General features: G+C 44.3%; 1 protein-coding gene across 1 annotated transcript; it reads right to left on the bottom strand.

The window, feature by feature from the left end:
* Nucleotides 1-14,035: 14,035 nt before the first annotated feature.
* Nucleotides 14,036-14,536, bottom strand: LOC123755533 (activating transcription factor 7-interacting protein 1-like). The gene has a single exon (XM_045738297.1). It carries the CDS (start codon nucleotides 14,534-14,536, stop codon nucleotides 14,036-14,038), a length of 501 nt encoding a protein of 166 aa, XP_045594253.1.
* Nucleotides 14,537-16,409: the final 1,873 nt, after the last annotated feature.

The raw sequence follows: 16,409 nt of genomic DNA, 5'->3' as shown, positions 1-16,409 counted from the left end.
TGGGTTTACAGGGTGTAGATACATGTTTCAAATCTCTTGATTTACACTGTGGACAATGTTTACACTGGACTTGAATGAAAATACAGTCCTTGCAACTGATAATTTACACTGTCGACGATGTTTACGAGGCCTGTTAAACATTCTAGGCAAACACCATGCCTGAAGCTGATAATTTTGCTTGAATAAATAGAACCGGAAATTAACATATAAAGTTGCTATGTTTACGAAGACTCTCAAACTTTGTCCATAACTCTTTGTTTTGAATAGATTCCAAGGCTCTTAGTGTTAGAAACAAGACTAAGTATGTCCCATATATCAGGCTAAAACTGCCGATTAGGTCCAGTTTATATTCTATCCTGGCACTAATGTTAATACAATTTATGATTAATCCGAGAACGGTGATTGCTGGTAGAGAACAAAGTCTTATACATGATGTGTAGATTACGGAGCCGGATGGTGTAATTATCATTGCGTTTTGCCGAGTAAGGGCCGGGGCCACCTGTGTGGGAGTTGTATTCACCTAGGTGTATTTACCTAGTGGTATTCACCTAGTTGTATTCACCTAGTTGTATTCACCTAGTTGTATTTACCTAGTTGTATTCACCTAGTTACATTCAACTGTATTGTAGCAGTAAATAAGTACCTGGGAGTTAGTCATCTGTCACGGGCTGCTTCCTGGTGTGTGTGTGTGTGTGTGTGGGAGAGAGAGAGAGAAAAAAGTAGTAGTAGTTAGAAACGGTTGATTGACAGTTGAGAGGGGGGCCGAAAGAGCAGAGCTCAACCCTCGCAAGCACAACTAGGTGAATACAACTAGATGAATACCTAGTTGTGCTTGCGGGGGTTGAGCTCTGCTGTTTTCGTCCGCCTCTCAATTGTCAGTCAATTAACTGTTACTAACTACTAACTAAAAAAATTGTTGTGGTGTACTTGCCTAGTTGTATTTGCGGGGGATGAGTCACGGCTCTTGGGTCCCGCCTCTCAACCACTAATCGATGGCATGTGTTCAACTGGCAGGGTGTAAAACTGGTTTATTTTATTGTATTTATGCAATTTATACAAGAAAGTACGATGGGTTGTGAAAGTACAGATTTTTTGCAATAATTTTGTAAAAATTTGTTTTTGTAAATAAATTTTTGTAAACACGAAATTTACAGTGAATTTTAGGTTACAAGGAGAACAGTCAATCATGGACAAGAAATTATTTAAAGGTGCACTACAATCACCACTACAATTTTGTCCGCATTGCCTCGGAGACACTTGGTGCCTGGGATAAGCCACTAGTGTTTTAATGAACTGGGTTCTAAGCTAATTGAAACAACAAGAGTCCCTAGAGCCGCCAGCTTCCTCTTTCAGCGCCTTAGTGTAGTGATACAGAGAAGAAACGCACACTGCATCCATGGAGCGGGTCGGCCGAGCGGACAGCACACTGGACTTGTGATCCTGTGGTCCCGGGTTCGATCCCTGGCGCCGGCGAGAAACAATGGGCAGAGTTTCTTTCACCCTATGCCCCTGTTAACTAGCAGTAAAATAGGTACCTGGGAGTTAGTCAGCTGTCATGGGCTGCTTCCTGGGGGTTGGAGGCCTGGTTGAGGACCGGGCCGCGGGGGCACTAAAGCCCCGAAATCATCTCAAGATAACCTCAAGAAGATGGTTCCTGCCCGCCATCTGAGGAGCTGGAGGAACTCGACAATCTGTGACAACTAGCCTCGTATCTTGCATACCTGGTTGATACCTGGTTGATGGGGTTCTGGGAGTTCTTCTACTCCCCAAGCCCGGCCCGAGGCCAGGCTTGACTTGTGAGAGTTTGGTCCACTAGGCTGTTGCTTGGAGCGGCCCGCAGGCCCACATACCCACCACAGCCCGGTTGGTCCGGCACTCCTTGGAGGAATACATCTAGTTTCCTCTTGCATGTGATCCTTTCATTTACCTTTAGTGGTGTGTTAGTTTCATGGCATAGTGCTCACATCCTTCGCCTAGGCTCGTTAAGCTCCAGACTCACCCTTTACCATCTTCCCCTCCTTGTAAAGATCCTCTGAGTCCTTGAGAGCATCCTGCAACTCCTCAGCTTTTACTGATCATTTTTTGATCTGCTTCCTTTTGCTTGCAAGAATCTCTTATCTGTAACATTGTGATTTTAATGTTTTATATTTTCCGTTTAAATTCGTTTGTGATTTGTGATATTTTACGTGGGCCGCAGGTGCTGAGATGGATAGTGTGATGGTGTGGCCACACGTACCAGGATAGTGTGATGGTGTGGCCACACGTACCAGGATAGTGTGATGGTGTGGCCACACGTACCAGGATAGTGTGATGGTGTGGCCACACGTACCAGGATAGTGTGATGGTGTGGCCACACGTACCAGGATAGTGTGATGGTGTGGCCACACGTACCAGGATAGTGTGATAATGATGCCACACGTACCAGGATAGTGTGATAATGATCCACACACACTGGTATAGTGTGATGGTGCCACTTTCCTAAACAATAGTGCCACGAGATATTACCACCACTTCAGAAAACGTTTAGACCCATGAAATGTTAGTCACAACATTAAACCTATGACACAAACGCCTGCAGACTTGACTCTTTACCCAACACAGCCACGAGCCATCAACTATGTAAGCTTCGCCAGCACTCAGAGTCACTGTACACAAAGACAAATTCAATTAGCATAAGTTAGGAACCCTCGTCTCTAAACAACTGGGCCATAGCTCCTTACCTCGGCGCACACTTGCTGGAGAACGGGATAAAACGTTTTAGAAAAGACGATTTAATATTATATATTAAATAGTTTAGTGGGTACAAGTATGATTAATTTTACTGGTGGTTTGGGGGGGAATTTGGTAGACTTCCGGTCGTTTGGTAGACTTAGGGAGCCGGTCGGCCGAACGGACAGCACGCTGGACTTGTGATCCTGTGGTCCCGGGTTCGATCCCGGGCGCCGGCGAGAAACAATGGGCAGAGTTTCTTTCACCCTATGCCCCTGTTACCTAGCAGTAAAATAGGTACCTGGGTGTTAGTCAGCTGTCACGGGCTGCTTCCTGGGGGGTGAGGCCTGGTCGAGGACCAGGCCGAGGGGACACTAAAGCCCCGAAATCATCTCAAGATAACCTCAAGATAACTTCTCTTCTACATAGAGGAGGTTAAGGGACTCCATCTTTACAAATTTCTATGATATCTTGAGATGGTTATCTTGAGATGATTTCGGGGCTTTAGTGTCCCCGCGGCCCGGTCCTCAACCAGGCCTCCACTCTCAGGAAGCAGCCCGTAACAGCTGTCTATCTCCCAGGTACCTATTTACTGCGAGGTAACAGGGGCATGAGGGTGAAAGAAACATTTTGCCCATTTATCTCCGCCTCCACCGGGGATCGAACACGGAACCTCAGGACTATGAATCCGAAGCGCTGTCCACCCAGCTGTCAGGCGCCCTCTAAGTTAGTTTTAACTCAAATAAAAAACAACAATCAAATCATATATAATTATTGGTTTGTTCTTGAATAAATAAATAACTGTTCTTGCATTTTGTAAACTCAGCGTAAATGTAAAACCAAATGTGAATAAAGTTAGTGATTTATTGATTGGTATATCTATGTTGGTATATATATGGTATATATAGATTGGTATATATATGTTGGATTGGCATCCAACATTGTAAGGACGACAACGGTCAGGTACACACAGAAATCACATGTCGTAGCTCAGTCGATTAAGGCAGCGTCTGGGATGCTCTCGGACGCAGGTTCGAATCCTCGTCACGGCCCTTGTGGATTTGTTCAACGGTGAGGTGTGTTGGGATGTGTCAATAAAGAATGTGCGACACTTTAAGTGCTGGTGCTGTGTATATGGTCTGCCAGCTCTGCGGCTGGGATCTGCCTCGTTGAACTTCACTCTCTGCTGGTAGATGATATCGCTGCAATCTGCATATTTGCAGCATGTGTTTATGCAATAGCAAACGAAATGTCGTTGTCTAAGCAGCCGAGTCGCCAAGGCGCATATAAATAGCTGTTGAATAAAGAAATTCCATCCAACATAAGCAATGAAGTTGACCTACTAAGCAACAATTTCTATGCCTCGGGGGTCAGATGACCTAACTGTTGTTTCTGTGTTGCAAACTGCACTCTCTGCCGTCCGTAGGGGCCGGATATTGTATTCTGAAAAATCGCCGTACATCGTGTTTCACAATGTGTGCGGTGTTCAGTCAGGCTTGTTTAAACACACACTATTTCCAGCAAAGTGGCCGTTTCCAGCTGCCTCGATCACAAGGGTGATTTCCAGCTCTTTAAGCCACTGTGGCTATTTTTGGTAGTGGCCAATTTCATCACTCGAGCTCGGTGGCCATTTCTCCAGGAGTACTATGGCCATTTTCTTCCAGAGCACTATGGCCTTTATTAACACTCGCAGAACACGTAGGCCATTCAGATCCTTATCCCTCACATGATTCACAGTTATCCCAGCCATTTCCTGTTCCATAAACGATATATATATTTTTTGGTTAACCTGTACATTTAAAACTATTAAAACCATCTCTTGCTATACCCAGAGGTCCACAACACTGATTCCTTTCACACACTAACGCCTCTGGAAGACATTTCAGGCCTCGCGATGAGAATTAGTTAATCACGTATGATTCTGGTGGATAAAGCTCTTGACATGACGCCTGTGTTTGGCTTTGTGTAAGATATTTCTGCCTGCACTTGGTCGGCGGTGAGTGCACTCGAGGAGGAGGAAGAGGGGGGTAGTGCACTCATTCGGGGGGGGGGGGGGTTGAGTGCCTTGGGCGCGCGGCTCGAGAGATAAAGACAAACAAGGTTATTTACTCTGTTATGTACAGACAGCTCCTCATTCCTGTGGAGTTTGGGGTTTGGTGGCGTATTTGCTGGCGTTGTTGCCGAGTATCTCTCCGGGACTCGAACCAGTACGTCGGGGGGAAGATGGCTCTTGGCCACAGAGTGCTCATCTGTTCTTTTACGTGCCGCCCGAAGGCTTTTTTCAAGCTTCATGCAGACTTGAAGCTTGGGCTGCTGGTGGTGGTGGTCTGACGAGTATTGTTGGTGGGAAGTGCGCACAAATTAAAACTTTAGGCGGATATATGGACCTGAGGAGAGTTATTGGAGGCTTGAGGAGGTCTCTGTTCGGGTACTTTGTGAGAGTCTGTGATGGTCACCATCTGCTTCCCACTGTTTCAACACCCAGCTTTCCCGACACCTGGTGTGGTGCCACCACCGGCCACTGCCACTACTGGCCTACTGCCACCACCGGCTACGGGCCAACAACTGCCACCACCGGACGTAAAAGAACTCCCAGAACCCCATCAAGCAGGTATCAAGCAAGCAGGTGTCAGATATCTTTTGCAACGTTTGAAACCTTTGAAAAATGACTTGAATGTTCACAATTATATTTATTACTTCCCTGCATATAGTTAAATGAAATTGGTAGAATCAGAACAAGAATTTGTTTTGTTTTGTATGAAGTTTGTAGGCCTAAGCACCTTCTGATGGCAAATCTATAGACCACCGTGAGAGATCGGCCACTTAGGCCCCTTATGTTGAGAGGAAGAGTGTTGAAAAGTGTTTATCCCATAATGTTTATAGCTACACTTTGTGGTTTGTGAATTGCGTCTGAAATAGAGCAATCCGGAAATACAGAATATATACTGGATAATATAGTTGTTATAGATTCAGCTACTCGGAACAAGTTCCAAGCAGCACGGGCTATGGCGAGCCCGTAACTTACCTGGCACAGGAGACGGATAATATAGATCACACCTGGAGTTGATACTACTTATATTAGCGTCTGCTGGAGGGCACAGTACTCTCATCAACTTACTTGAGTGCAAAGTTGCTTTACCGACTTATTTAACTTAATGAAGCAACTTGACTTCAGACAGTAGCTTTTTTTTATCCCGTTTTTCTGACCATGTTTACGTAAAACTGTGTATGTATGGTACTCACCTGTTTGTGCTTGTTAGGTTTAATGTGTGTTTGTAAATAACCGCAGCTTTGTGTATGTGTGTTCTCTGAATTTGTTTATGTTCACTTGTGTGTGTTTGAGTCTTGTGTATACATAATGTATGATTGGGTTTTGGGGTACCTAAGCGTTTGTATGTATATTCACTGTCATCCATGTTGTATATACAATCATACACGTTGTTTGTGTCATACACAATCATGTACAGTTTTTGCCGTGTGGTTGTATGACCTATACATGAATACAATACATATACATGTAATTTTGATTGCTTAGATTTTATTGATATCGGATGAAATATTACAGTCAGTTTGAACCGTTTCATAGAGAACGTTCGAGATTTCATTAGTGGGGGACTGCATCAGATGACTTAATTGAAAAGGGGGCAGTTGGTGGTGGTGGTGGTGGTGGTAGTGGTGGTGGTGGTAGTGGTAGTGGTGGTTGTACCTGCAGTCGTGAGTGAAACGACACATATTGCTTTAGGGGGAAAAAATATTAAAAAAAGGGAATAAACTTGGTAGGAAAACATTCGGACAGACGGACGAAGCAGGAGACAGAAACACTAGATTACGTACAGAGATAGAGGAGAAGCACAGAAAGAGAGTGAATGTCATAGTTACCTGTTGAGAACAGTTGAAAGAAGAATAGCGAGGACTCGCGAGAGAGGTGAAGAACGAAGACAGGAGAAAGGCAAAGACTGGTGAAACGGGTGAATACAAACGGGCTCGCCATAGCCCGTGCTACATGGACATTTCGTTCTGAGTAGCTAACTCTAAAACAACAACAGGGTGAGTATAGAGTCATTGCTACAGTGTTCGATGACCTCCCTATCCTACCATCCTCGATAGAGCTCCATGATCTCCCTATTCTTACCACGCCTGATAGAGCTCCATGACCGCCCTAGCCTAGAGCTCACCTCACTCGGGGGTCGTTAACAAGCCCACAAACTAAAGCTTGTTCCCCCTAAACATCCCAACTACCATTCCTAAACTCAGATGACCCTGGTAATTGACCCCGTTTTTGTCTTCTATTCTTTTGCATTTTCCTTCTTATCTCTCCTCGACCAAAGTTGAGAGACGGTCGGGTCTCCGCAAGTTAGAGTCTAACTTTCTCCTGAGATAACAGTAATTCTGAACTCAAGGAAAAATGTCTGGTATTAGGTCGTGGAGGTCACTAGAGATGCTGATGTGTTGGGTCTTGACGAGACGGTGAGTGAGTGAGAGAGGAAGTGAGAGTTAAGAGAGAGAGAGAGAGAGAGAGAGAGAGAGAGAGAGAGAGAGAGAGAGAGTCAAACACAGCTCAATTTTGTTAAACGGGTTTGGGTAAACGGACTGTATTGCTATTCACATAGGGTATTCTTGGCTTCTTTTGCTATACAGACTTGGGGGTATTCTTGGCCAACTTCTCTTATACCGACTAGGGTATTCTTGGCAAATTTCTGTTATACTTACTATCCAGGGTATTCTTGGCAACCCATGTTCTTAAATACACCAGAGACTTTAGTACATCTTGGAAATAAAAAAATTTCTTCCCTTTAAGAAACAAGAATAATGTTGCCACGCAATAAAGTTTAATACTAATTAAAAATAAAAGAATAATATCAACGAAGAATTATAGAAATGTTACATTTGAACGAAAATTTATAAAAATATTTCTTATCAGATTATAAGGATACTTTTTTTGTGTGTTAGCGGCCAAGAATCTAATTCTAAGACAATTTTAGTTCTCAGTGTCCCAGACGGTAATTTATTTTTAATATTTTTTTAATTGTGTGCTTTCAGGAGACGCTCGCTTTGTCTCTTAGCATTTTCTTGCCATTATCATGTCTAATTTTATAATTGGCTCCAGTTCTTCCGCAATAGTCTTGCAGCCTTTTTTTAATTGAATAAAACTAAGAAACCTTTTAAGTGAAATTGGAGGAAATGTGGCCAAATAAACCTTTTTAGAAGGAGGGAGGTAGGGAAAGAGGTAGGGAGGGAGGTATAGAGAGAGGGAGAGAAGGAGGGAGGTAGGGAAGAGGAAGTACAGAGTTGTACTTGTATCTTTGTATCTTTTCATATCCGGTACCGCGATGCGAAGAGTAGAAGGGAGATACGCGGGTTGGGAGAAAGGTAAGGAAAGGCAAATGAGGAATCGAGAGATGAAGAGAAGGAAGATATATATATATATATATATATATATATATATATATATATATATATATATATATATATATATATCGGAAAAACCACTTGTGAAAAATAGAGAATGCTAAACGCATTTTCGGCTCAATTCGCCTTTATCAGAGCAAAATAGAATGATTCTATTATTCTATTAGAATCATTCTACTAGTAACACTCACTTCAGTAATGGTTTTACGCCCATGGCGGGGGGGGGGGGTTCTGTCAAATGATGAACATGAACTATGATGAACAGAGTAATTATGCTGCATACTCACGTGATGTTCACCTCTATAACTCATTGTAAACTTACCACAACTACACCACCATCTGGTCACCACTTGGTCCGGGAGACATCTCCCGTCACGCAGGGTGCAGTCGCACCTCCACAGATCTCCAGTATCAGCTCTTGATACTGGTAATGGCTCAAAAGGGCCACCACTTACGGGCTATTCATGCCCGTGCCACCTCTTGGGTGGCTTAATCTTCATCAATCAATCAATACCACAACTACACTATGAGGACACAGCGCTGAGAGAGGATGTAGATGAGGAATGGTGCTAACAGCACAATACATGAATTTGTTTAATTAAGTTAAAGTTGGAGAATATACATAGAATATGTATAGGGAAATGATTGGCGTTCATCCATTCTACCTCCTGTAAGCTCTGATGTACCAAATCTGTCATAATCTGGGATGTTGTTGTTATAGATTAAGCTACTCGGAACAAGTTCCAAGTAGCACGGGCTATGGTGAGCCCGTAACTTACCTGGCACAGGAGCGGGGCAAGAAGCACGGGCTATGGTTAGCCTCGTGGACGGGAGATGTCTCCCGTGTGATATATATATAATCTGGGAGCCCAGATCCCATATTATATCACTGCTGACTGGTTAATCCCCTCACTTATATGTTATGTTACAAGGTGCCTCTGTTACTCTTTCAGCTCGAGGGGAATGTCTGCAGTAATCTGAGCAACCGCCAGTAACATTGCACTTTAAGACTCTCTGAATTGTGACGCGTATACGCGTAATTGACGCCAAGATAGACAAGTTGGAAAGGTTTAGTCTGCGTAAGATTTACAGGTTTCGTCGTCATAACAAACATTAAGTTAAACTTTTCTGGACTGAGATGGGAAAAGCTGGAAAGCAGGACTCTTTCACTTCTCTTGAGAAACACGCGAGGCCCACCAACATCTGCATACCACAGTCATTAAAGAATCTGTTGTTTCCCCTCAGGAGAAGCGTTCGACTTTGTGCTTTTTAGCAAGGGGCTTTCTTCCCAGTCGTGAATAACACCGTCAAAGACATTTGAATCTTTGTTTTAATGCAAGCAAAAATAAATGTTACTTTTTATTTAAATTTTTGCTGCCCCCCCTTGTCTTACGGATTTATAACGTTGAATGTGCTTAAATTACTTTGAGGAAATCTGCAGGGGGGGGGGGGGGGGGGGGGGATGTCAGTGGATTCTGGATTATTTTCCAGTGTGCAGTATGTTTGATTGCTGCGTTGGCCTTGTGGTAGTTTATCACTGTCTGCTTTAATTGCTGTGGGAACCTGGGTTCGATGTGTGAAACAACAACAGAGGAGAGTTACCGAGTCATCATCCGGTTTGCAATATATATATATATATATATATATATATATATATATATATATATATATATATATATATATATATATATATATATATATATATATATATAGTGTGTGTGTGAGCGTATAACGGGTTTAATATGGGCGCAAGCACGCCCACACAATGTTGTTGTTATAGATTCAGCTACTCGGAACAAGTTCCAAGTAGCACGGGCTATGGTGAGCTCGTAACTTACCTGGCACAGGAGCGGGGCAGGTAGCACGGGCTATGGTGAGCCCGTAGTGGACTTGGCCCACACAAATTGATGATTGATAAAGATTAAGCCACCCAAAAGGTGGCACGGGCATGAATAGCCCGTAAGTGGTGGCCCTTTTGAGCCATTACCAGTATCAAGAGCTGATACTGGAGATCTGTGGAGGTGCGACTGCACCCTGCGTGACGGGAGATGTCTCCCAGCTTACGCAAATGCTCTGGGAGCTCTATACGCCACGTACAAGAGTCATTGTTGTTGTTTAAGATTCGCTACTTGGAACAAAAAGTTGCAAGTAGCACGGGCTATGGTGAGCCCGCACTTTAGAAGAGTCATGGCGCTCTATACGGGTGTATTCCCAGCCAACGGTACCCGCGTCACCGATAATAAATGGAAATGATTGCCCGACGCGACTAGGTAACGGGCCAGACATTACTATTGTCGCCCGTAATAACGCGTAATGACTGTTTTGACGTATCTAAATTACATGGGTAATATAAGACGAATCGCGGATGAAATTTGCTACATTTAATCTCGCCCTGACAACCCACCCGTTACTGGGAGGTGGGCAGAGTCGGGGGTCAGAGTTACTGTAGGGCAGCCAGCCTCCACCAGAGGGCTCCTGCAGGGCAGATATCTCTCACTACCCTTGGAGGCTCTTTCTCACCTACCTCTGGAGGTGTTTGTCTCTCTACTTCTTGAGAGATCGCCATATTCACTACCCCTTGAGCGACTGTCTCTACCGCGCAAGGGCTTCCCGCTCAACTTACTGACACTTAAAATGTTTAGGGCCCTTAAACCTGGGCTTACCAGCACTTGTGGGTGTTATATTTGGCATTCGCTCTCGAAATTAACTTGCACTTAAAGGGGCACTTTACCGCTACCGCTTGAGGGCTACTTTAACACTACAGCTTGAGGGCATTAATGAGAATTTCGCCTAAATTGGGATATGCCTGATTAGTAGTTTGTGAAGGCCTTCCTTACCACCCTTAGTGGTTTTGTTTACCATTCAGCTTCTCTGTCTAAACCAGCCTCTACTGGTACCCCTTACCTGTATGAACAAACCAACCCGTCCTCGACTCAAGTCCATTACATTCAGCGGTCAACCCCACAGACGCATTCATAAATTTTAACATGCTGTTCATTCAAAACGGGAATTTTCTCAAGTATAAATTAATATTATAATATATTAGCATATTGTGTATACATAGGCATAGGTTAGGTTAGGTGTTTAGGTTCTGTTGGCGATTATTTGTATTTGTAGTACGTGGGTGAAGCATTTACAGCGTTGTGGTTCGAACAAAATTCGTCAGTGAAGCACTTGTTCCGGATATGTTCGAACGTCAGCAGTTGTGAGTCGTGTGTAAACCGCTTTTCATTCATAAACAGGGGGTTTGGCGGGTGCATGGAATCACTTTTGGATCTTTGTTTGGAGAACGGGCTGGAACAAATCTACAAGGGCCGAGACGAGGATTCGAACCTGCGTCCGGGAGCATCCCAGACACTCATTTAATGATGTGATGCATTCATTTGATGCATCACGTTAGTGTGATCTCTGTGTGTGTGTCTTACCTGTATCTTACTGTAATTCTCTACTGTATCTTTTAGTTCACAGATTAACAAAGCTTCCTTAAGCCTAACTCAGCCTTTAATCAGCTCTCTTTAGCCTTTCTCAATTTCCTTTTCATTTCTTAGTGTTATTTATGTCTTGTATGTGTTCAGTCTTCTTCAGTCTTCCTCTTCCCCCTCCTCCTCGATTTTCTCCAGTCTCGTCCATTCTCACTTTAGTCTTTAACAGGCTTGTCTTGGCCCTTAAGTCTTTCTCAGTTTACTTCAGTCTTCCCCACGGCCCGCTCTACATGTGTTGATATATTTATGAGGTAAACTTAATTACGACTTCGCCCTCACGAATACCTTAACCTTTTCTGATGTACTAATGATGAGTATTGTGTGTGTGTGTGTGTGTGTGTGTGTGTGTGTGCGTGTGCGTGTGCGTGTGCGTGTGCGTGTGCGTGTGCGTGTGTGTGTGTGTGTGTGTACTCACCTAGTTGTGCTTGCGGGGGTTGAGCTCTGGCTCTTTGGTCCCGCCTGGTGTGTGTGTGTGTGTGTGTGTGTGTGTGTGTGTGTGTGTGTGTGTGTGTGTGTGTGTGTGTGTGTTTCCAGCCTGTCAATTTTGCAAAGATTTATATGGTAATCAATGCATGCTTTCCCGTGGCGCCCTCTGTTCAACCGAAGCATTGTGTGTGTGGCTTTTATCGATTCTTCTGAATATTTTGTATGTCTGGAACATGTGTGTGTGTGTGTGACACACACACACACATACATACTTTGTCTCCTCTCTCTCTCTCTCTGTTTTCTTGCATCTCCTAAGTAAATTTTTGTGTTTGCATGTACTACAAAAGTCCTTAACTACCTTTTAATCTTGGGCCGGACAGATATATACGACAATAACAATGTTATCATCCGGGTAAGCGTAGAGAGGCACGAGATGCCTGTCTCGTAACATAGGATATTGCCTCATTCTTATCAAGATAAGCCTTTATTGCCTACCAGTTGCAATGCGGCGGTGAGACAGCCGACCAGTCCACATGCAATCATTGCATGACTGCAAAAGAGACAACACACATAAGGCGAATTTTCTGCTGTCGTTGAAGCCAGATAAATTTAGGTTTTTTGTTACTTATGGTGTGGTCAGCTGCTGAACCGTGATCAGTCAGTAAAGGTAGGGGGCCCAGGAGCTGAAGCCTCATATAATCGATTGGGGGAGGGGGGGGGCAGTCATGCGACTTGTTCTTGTTGTCACTCGTCTCTATTCTTCACTATTATTTGTCCCCTCACTATACTCCTTGCTCCTCTCCCCTCTTTCATTACTCTTCGCCTCCCAGCCCTCCTCTTCCTCCACGCCACCATTGTTGTAAACGTGTGGCCACGTCTGTGGTAGAAAATAATTAAAAAAAATTGTTTCTCCCCCAACTCCCCTCTCTCTCTTCCTCCCCCTTCCAATACAGTACTACCGTTCCTTCCCCTTACCCTCTTTGTCCTCCCTATACCCCTATGCCCTCCCTATATCCCTATGCCCTCCCCCACACCCCCACCTGTCCTCCCCACACCCCCACCTACCTCCCCACACCCCCACCTGCCTCCCCACACCCCCACCTGCCCTCCCCACACCCCCACCTGCCCTCCCCACACCCCCACCTGCCCTCCCCACACCCCCACCTACCTCCCCACACCCCCACCTACCTCCCCACACCCCAGGGGGGCTGTGTGTGGTGTATCAGTGGGTGCCTGAGGCTTGATTGCAACATGCAAGCTGCTGCTCCCTTAATGAAGCTGCCTGTGTTTTCCCCCTGAGGTAACACACCTCCCTTACCCCTCCCTCCCCACCTCCCTTATTTCCTTCCTTCATTACTCCTCATGTCTCCGCCTCCCTTCTCTCCCTCCTCCTCCTCTCTCCCTTCTAATTATTATATATGTGTATTCCCTCATTCTGTATGGCTATTTTGGTTACATTTAAACAATAACAATTATACAATATTTTCATAATGTATAATTGTGACATTACATTGTGAAGATCACTGTATGCACTGTATTCTTCTGTACTTTGTGTAATCCTCTCCCTCATTTGGGTCATCTGAAGCACTAACAATTGCTATGCGGTTGCGGTTGTAATATATATATGACGCCTGACAGCCAGAGTTGCCTAAAAAGCCGAATTTCACACAAAAATAGATCTTTTCGAAGATTTTAATTTATAGATTAATTAAAGGATGAATGTTTAAAGGAACAAAACTATATTTTGAACCAAAAATAATTCTGCAACTTATCCTAATTTAAGCACCATTATATATATATATATATATATATATATATATATATATATATATATATATATATATATATATATATATATATATATATGTTTAATTACAAGTGAAGAGGGTGCCAGAGCAGGCCCTCGCGTGGAGAGTGAATGTTACTCATTCATCCTGTAACTCATATTTTATTGAATAGCCACTCTTAGTTTTTGTGTCTGAGTGACGTCACTTTTACACTGATAAAGATCAGCCAATATGGCAGGTTTGTTGCAGCTCCGGAGGGTTGAGTGCATCATGCCCAGACACGGGAGGGTTGAGTGCATCATGCCCAGACACGGGAGGGTTGAGTGCGACATGCCCAGACACGGGAGGGTTGAGTGCATCATGCCCAGACACGGGAGGGTTGAGTGCGACATGCCCAGACACGGGAGGGTTGAGTGCATCATGCCCAGACACGGGACGGTTGAGTGCATCATGCCCAGACACGGGAGGGTTGAGTGCGACATGCCCAGACACGGGAGGGTTGAGTGCATCATGCCCAGACACGGGACGGTTGAGTGCATCATGCCCAGACACGGGACGGTTGAGTGCATCATGCCCAGACACGGGACGGTTGAGTGCATCATGCCCAGACACGGGACGGTTGAGTGCATCATGCCCAGAGACGATGAGGGTTGAGTGCGACATGCCCAGACGTGAGAGGGTTGAGTGCGACATGCCCAGACGTGGGAGGGTTGAGTGCGACATGCCCAGACGTGGGAGGGTTGAGTGCATCATTCCCCAGACGTGGGAGGGTTGAGTGCATCATGCCCAGAGACGATGAGGGTTGAGTGCATCATGCCCAGACGCGGGATTGTTGAGTGCATCATGCCCAGACGCGGGATTGTTGAGTGCATCATGCCACAGACGCGGGAGGGTTGAGTGCCTCTCACAAAATATAATTCCACTTGCATATGGGTTCAATACTTAAGTTCTTTGAAGTAAACTAACTCGGTTTACCAGGCGAGTCTTGTACTGTATCCTGACGGTCCTTCCTCACTATCCCTTGTGAGTACTGTGCCTCACTGTGTCCTGGTGGGAGTCTCATCTCATGACCGCTTGTGAGGCATATATAAGGACCCCGGCTATACCGTCTAAGATGTTATATAAGGCAATAACAGTGATTTTTATCGTATAAGTTATAATTTGTGTCATCAGAACAGAGCAGGGTTTTATTGTATTGGGTGAGAATACTCACTGCACTCTCACTCGAAGCGAGTTCTCTCTGCTCTCTCACTCGAAGCGAGTTCTCACTGCTCTCTCACTCTACGCGAGTTCTCACTGCCCGCTCATTCAGCTGTGCCTTTTCACTTTGACGCGACCTCAGCGAACCCTCTCTCTGTGCTCTTTCTATAAATGTTTTTTAAAAAAATTTGGACCCAGGCGAAACTCGTCAGGATTACACATTATTTTATCATATTAAATAAAAATGTAAATGAATTTTATATGAATTTTGATTGAGTTCAGAGATTATCTGACAATGAATTGGCTCATGTATGGGCGTAAAGTTGGGATTTAGAAAGAGAATGGAATTTTGTCTCTAATTTAAGATACTTTTTTTCCACGGTGAGACTCATTTTTACATATATATATATATATATATATATATATATATATATATATATATATATATATATATATATATATATATATATATGTATGTATATATATAAGAACAGCCACATTTTAGGCTTCATGAAGCTTTATTTGTGGACCAGATTCTGAGTTTCTAACTTTTTCCCTCTCGTAGATAAGCTTATAACTTTGTTTCATCTCGTAGAAGCTTTTCCCTGAACTTCGTTTTTTGTAGCAGCCTACCTCACTACAGCCCACGTAGGGGGGCCTACCTAACCTCCAGCCTACTTAGGAACCTGTGTCACTCTAGCTGACGTTGAACTAGCTCACTCCAGCTATGCTCAATCCCTGAGATTAAATTCCTCCCTCTCAACGCGAAAGTAATCTCCTACGCTGCTTTCTAGTTATGTAATCCACTACACTCTTCTTCCCCTGCTTCCCTCCCCAGCGACTAGTGCCTTCCCTCTCTATATTGGTGCACTGCCTCCCTCCCTATATAGATGCACTGCCTCCCTCCCTATATAGGTACACTGCCTCCCTCCCTATATAGGTACACTGCCTCCCTTTCCGAGTGCGTGCTCAGCCTTCCCCTCCCTCCTGTGTTTGTACATTCTCTCTAATTACTACTTCCATATTTATTGTCTTTCCTGTAAGCCTGGACCATTTTAACCCAAAGTGAACTCCAATGTACCTTAATGGACCCAAAGTGAACTCCAATGTACCTTAATGGACCCAAAGTGAACTCCATTGTACCGTAATGGACCCAAAGTGAACTCCAGTGTACCTTAATGGACCCAAAGTGAACTCCAGTGTACCTTAATGGACCCAAAGTGAACTCCAGTGTACCTTAATGGACCCAAAGTGAACTCCAGTGTACCTTAATGGACCCAAAGTGAACTCCAGTGTACCTTAATGGACCCAAAGTGAACTCCAGTGTACCTTAATGGACCCAAAGTGAACTCCAGTGTACCTTAATGGACCCAAAGTGAACTCCAATGTACCTTAA

The sequence above is a fragment of the Procambarus clarkii genome, chromosome 20 (assembly GCF_040958095.1).
Source record: "Procambarus clarkii isolate CNS0578487 chromosome 20, FALCON_Pclarkii_2.0, whole genome shotgun sequence".
NCBI classification, from domain to species: Eukaryota; Metazoa; Arthropoda; class Malacostraca; order Decapoda; family Cambaridae; genus Procambarus; species Procambarus clarkii.
Note: the sequence above shows the minus strand (reverse complement) of the source record. Positions and strands in the feature narration are given on the sequence as shown.

Excerpts from the sequence above, each read along its gene's own strand:
- LOC123755533 (XM_045738297.1), bottom strand. The coding sequence starts at position 14,536 with ATGTCGCACTCAACCCTCCCACGTCTGGGCATGTCGCACTCAACCCTC.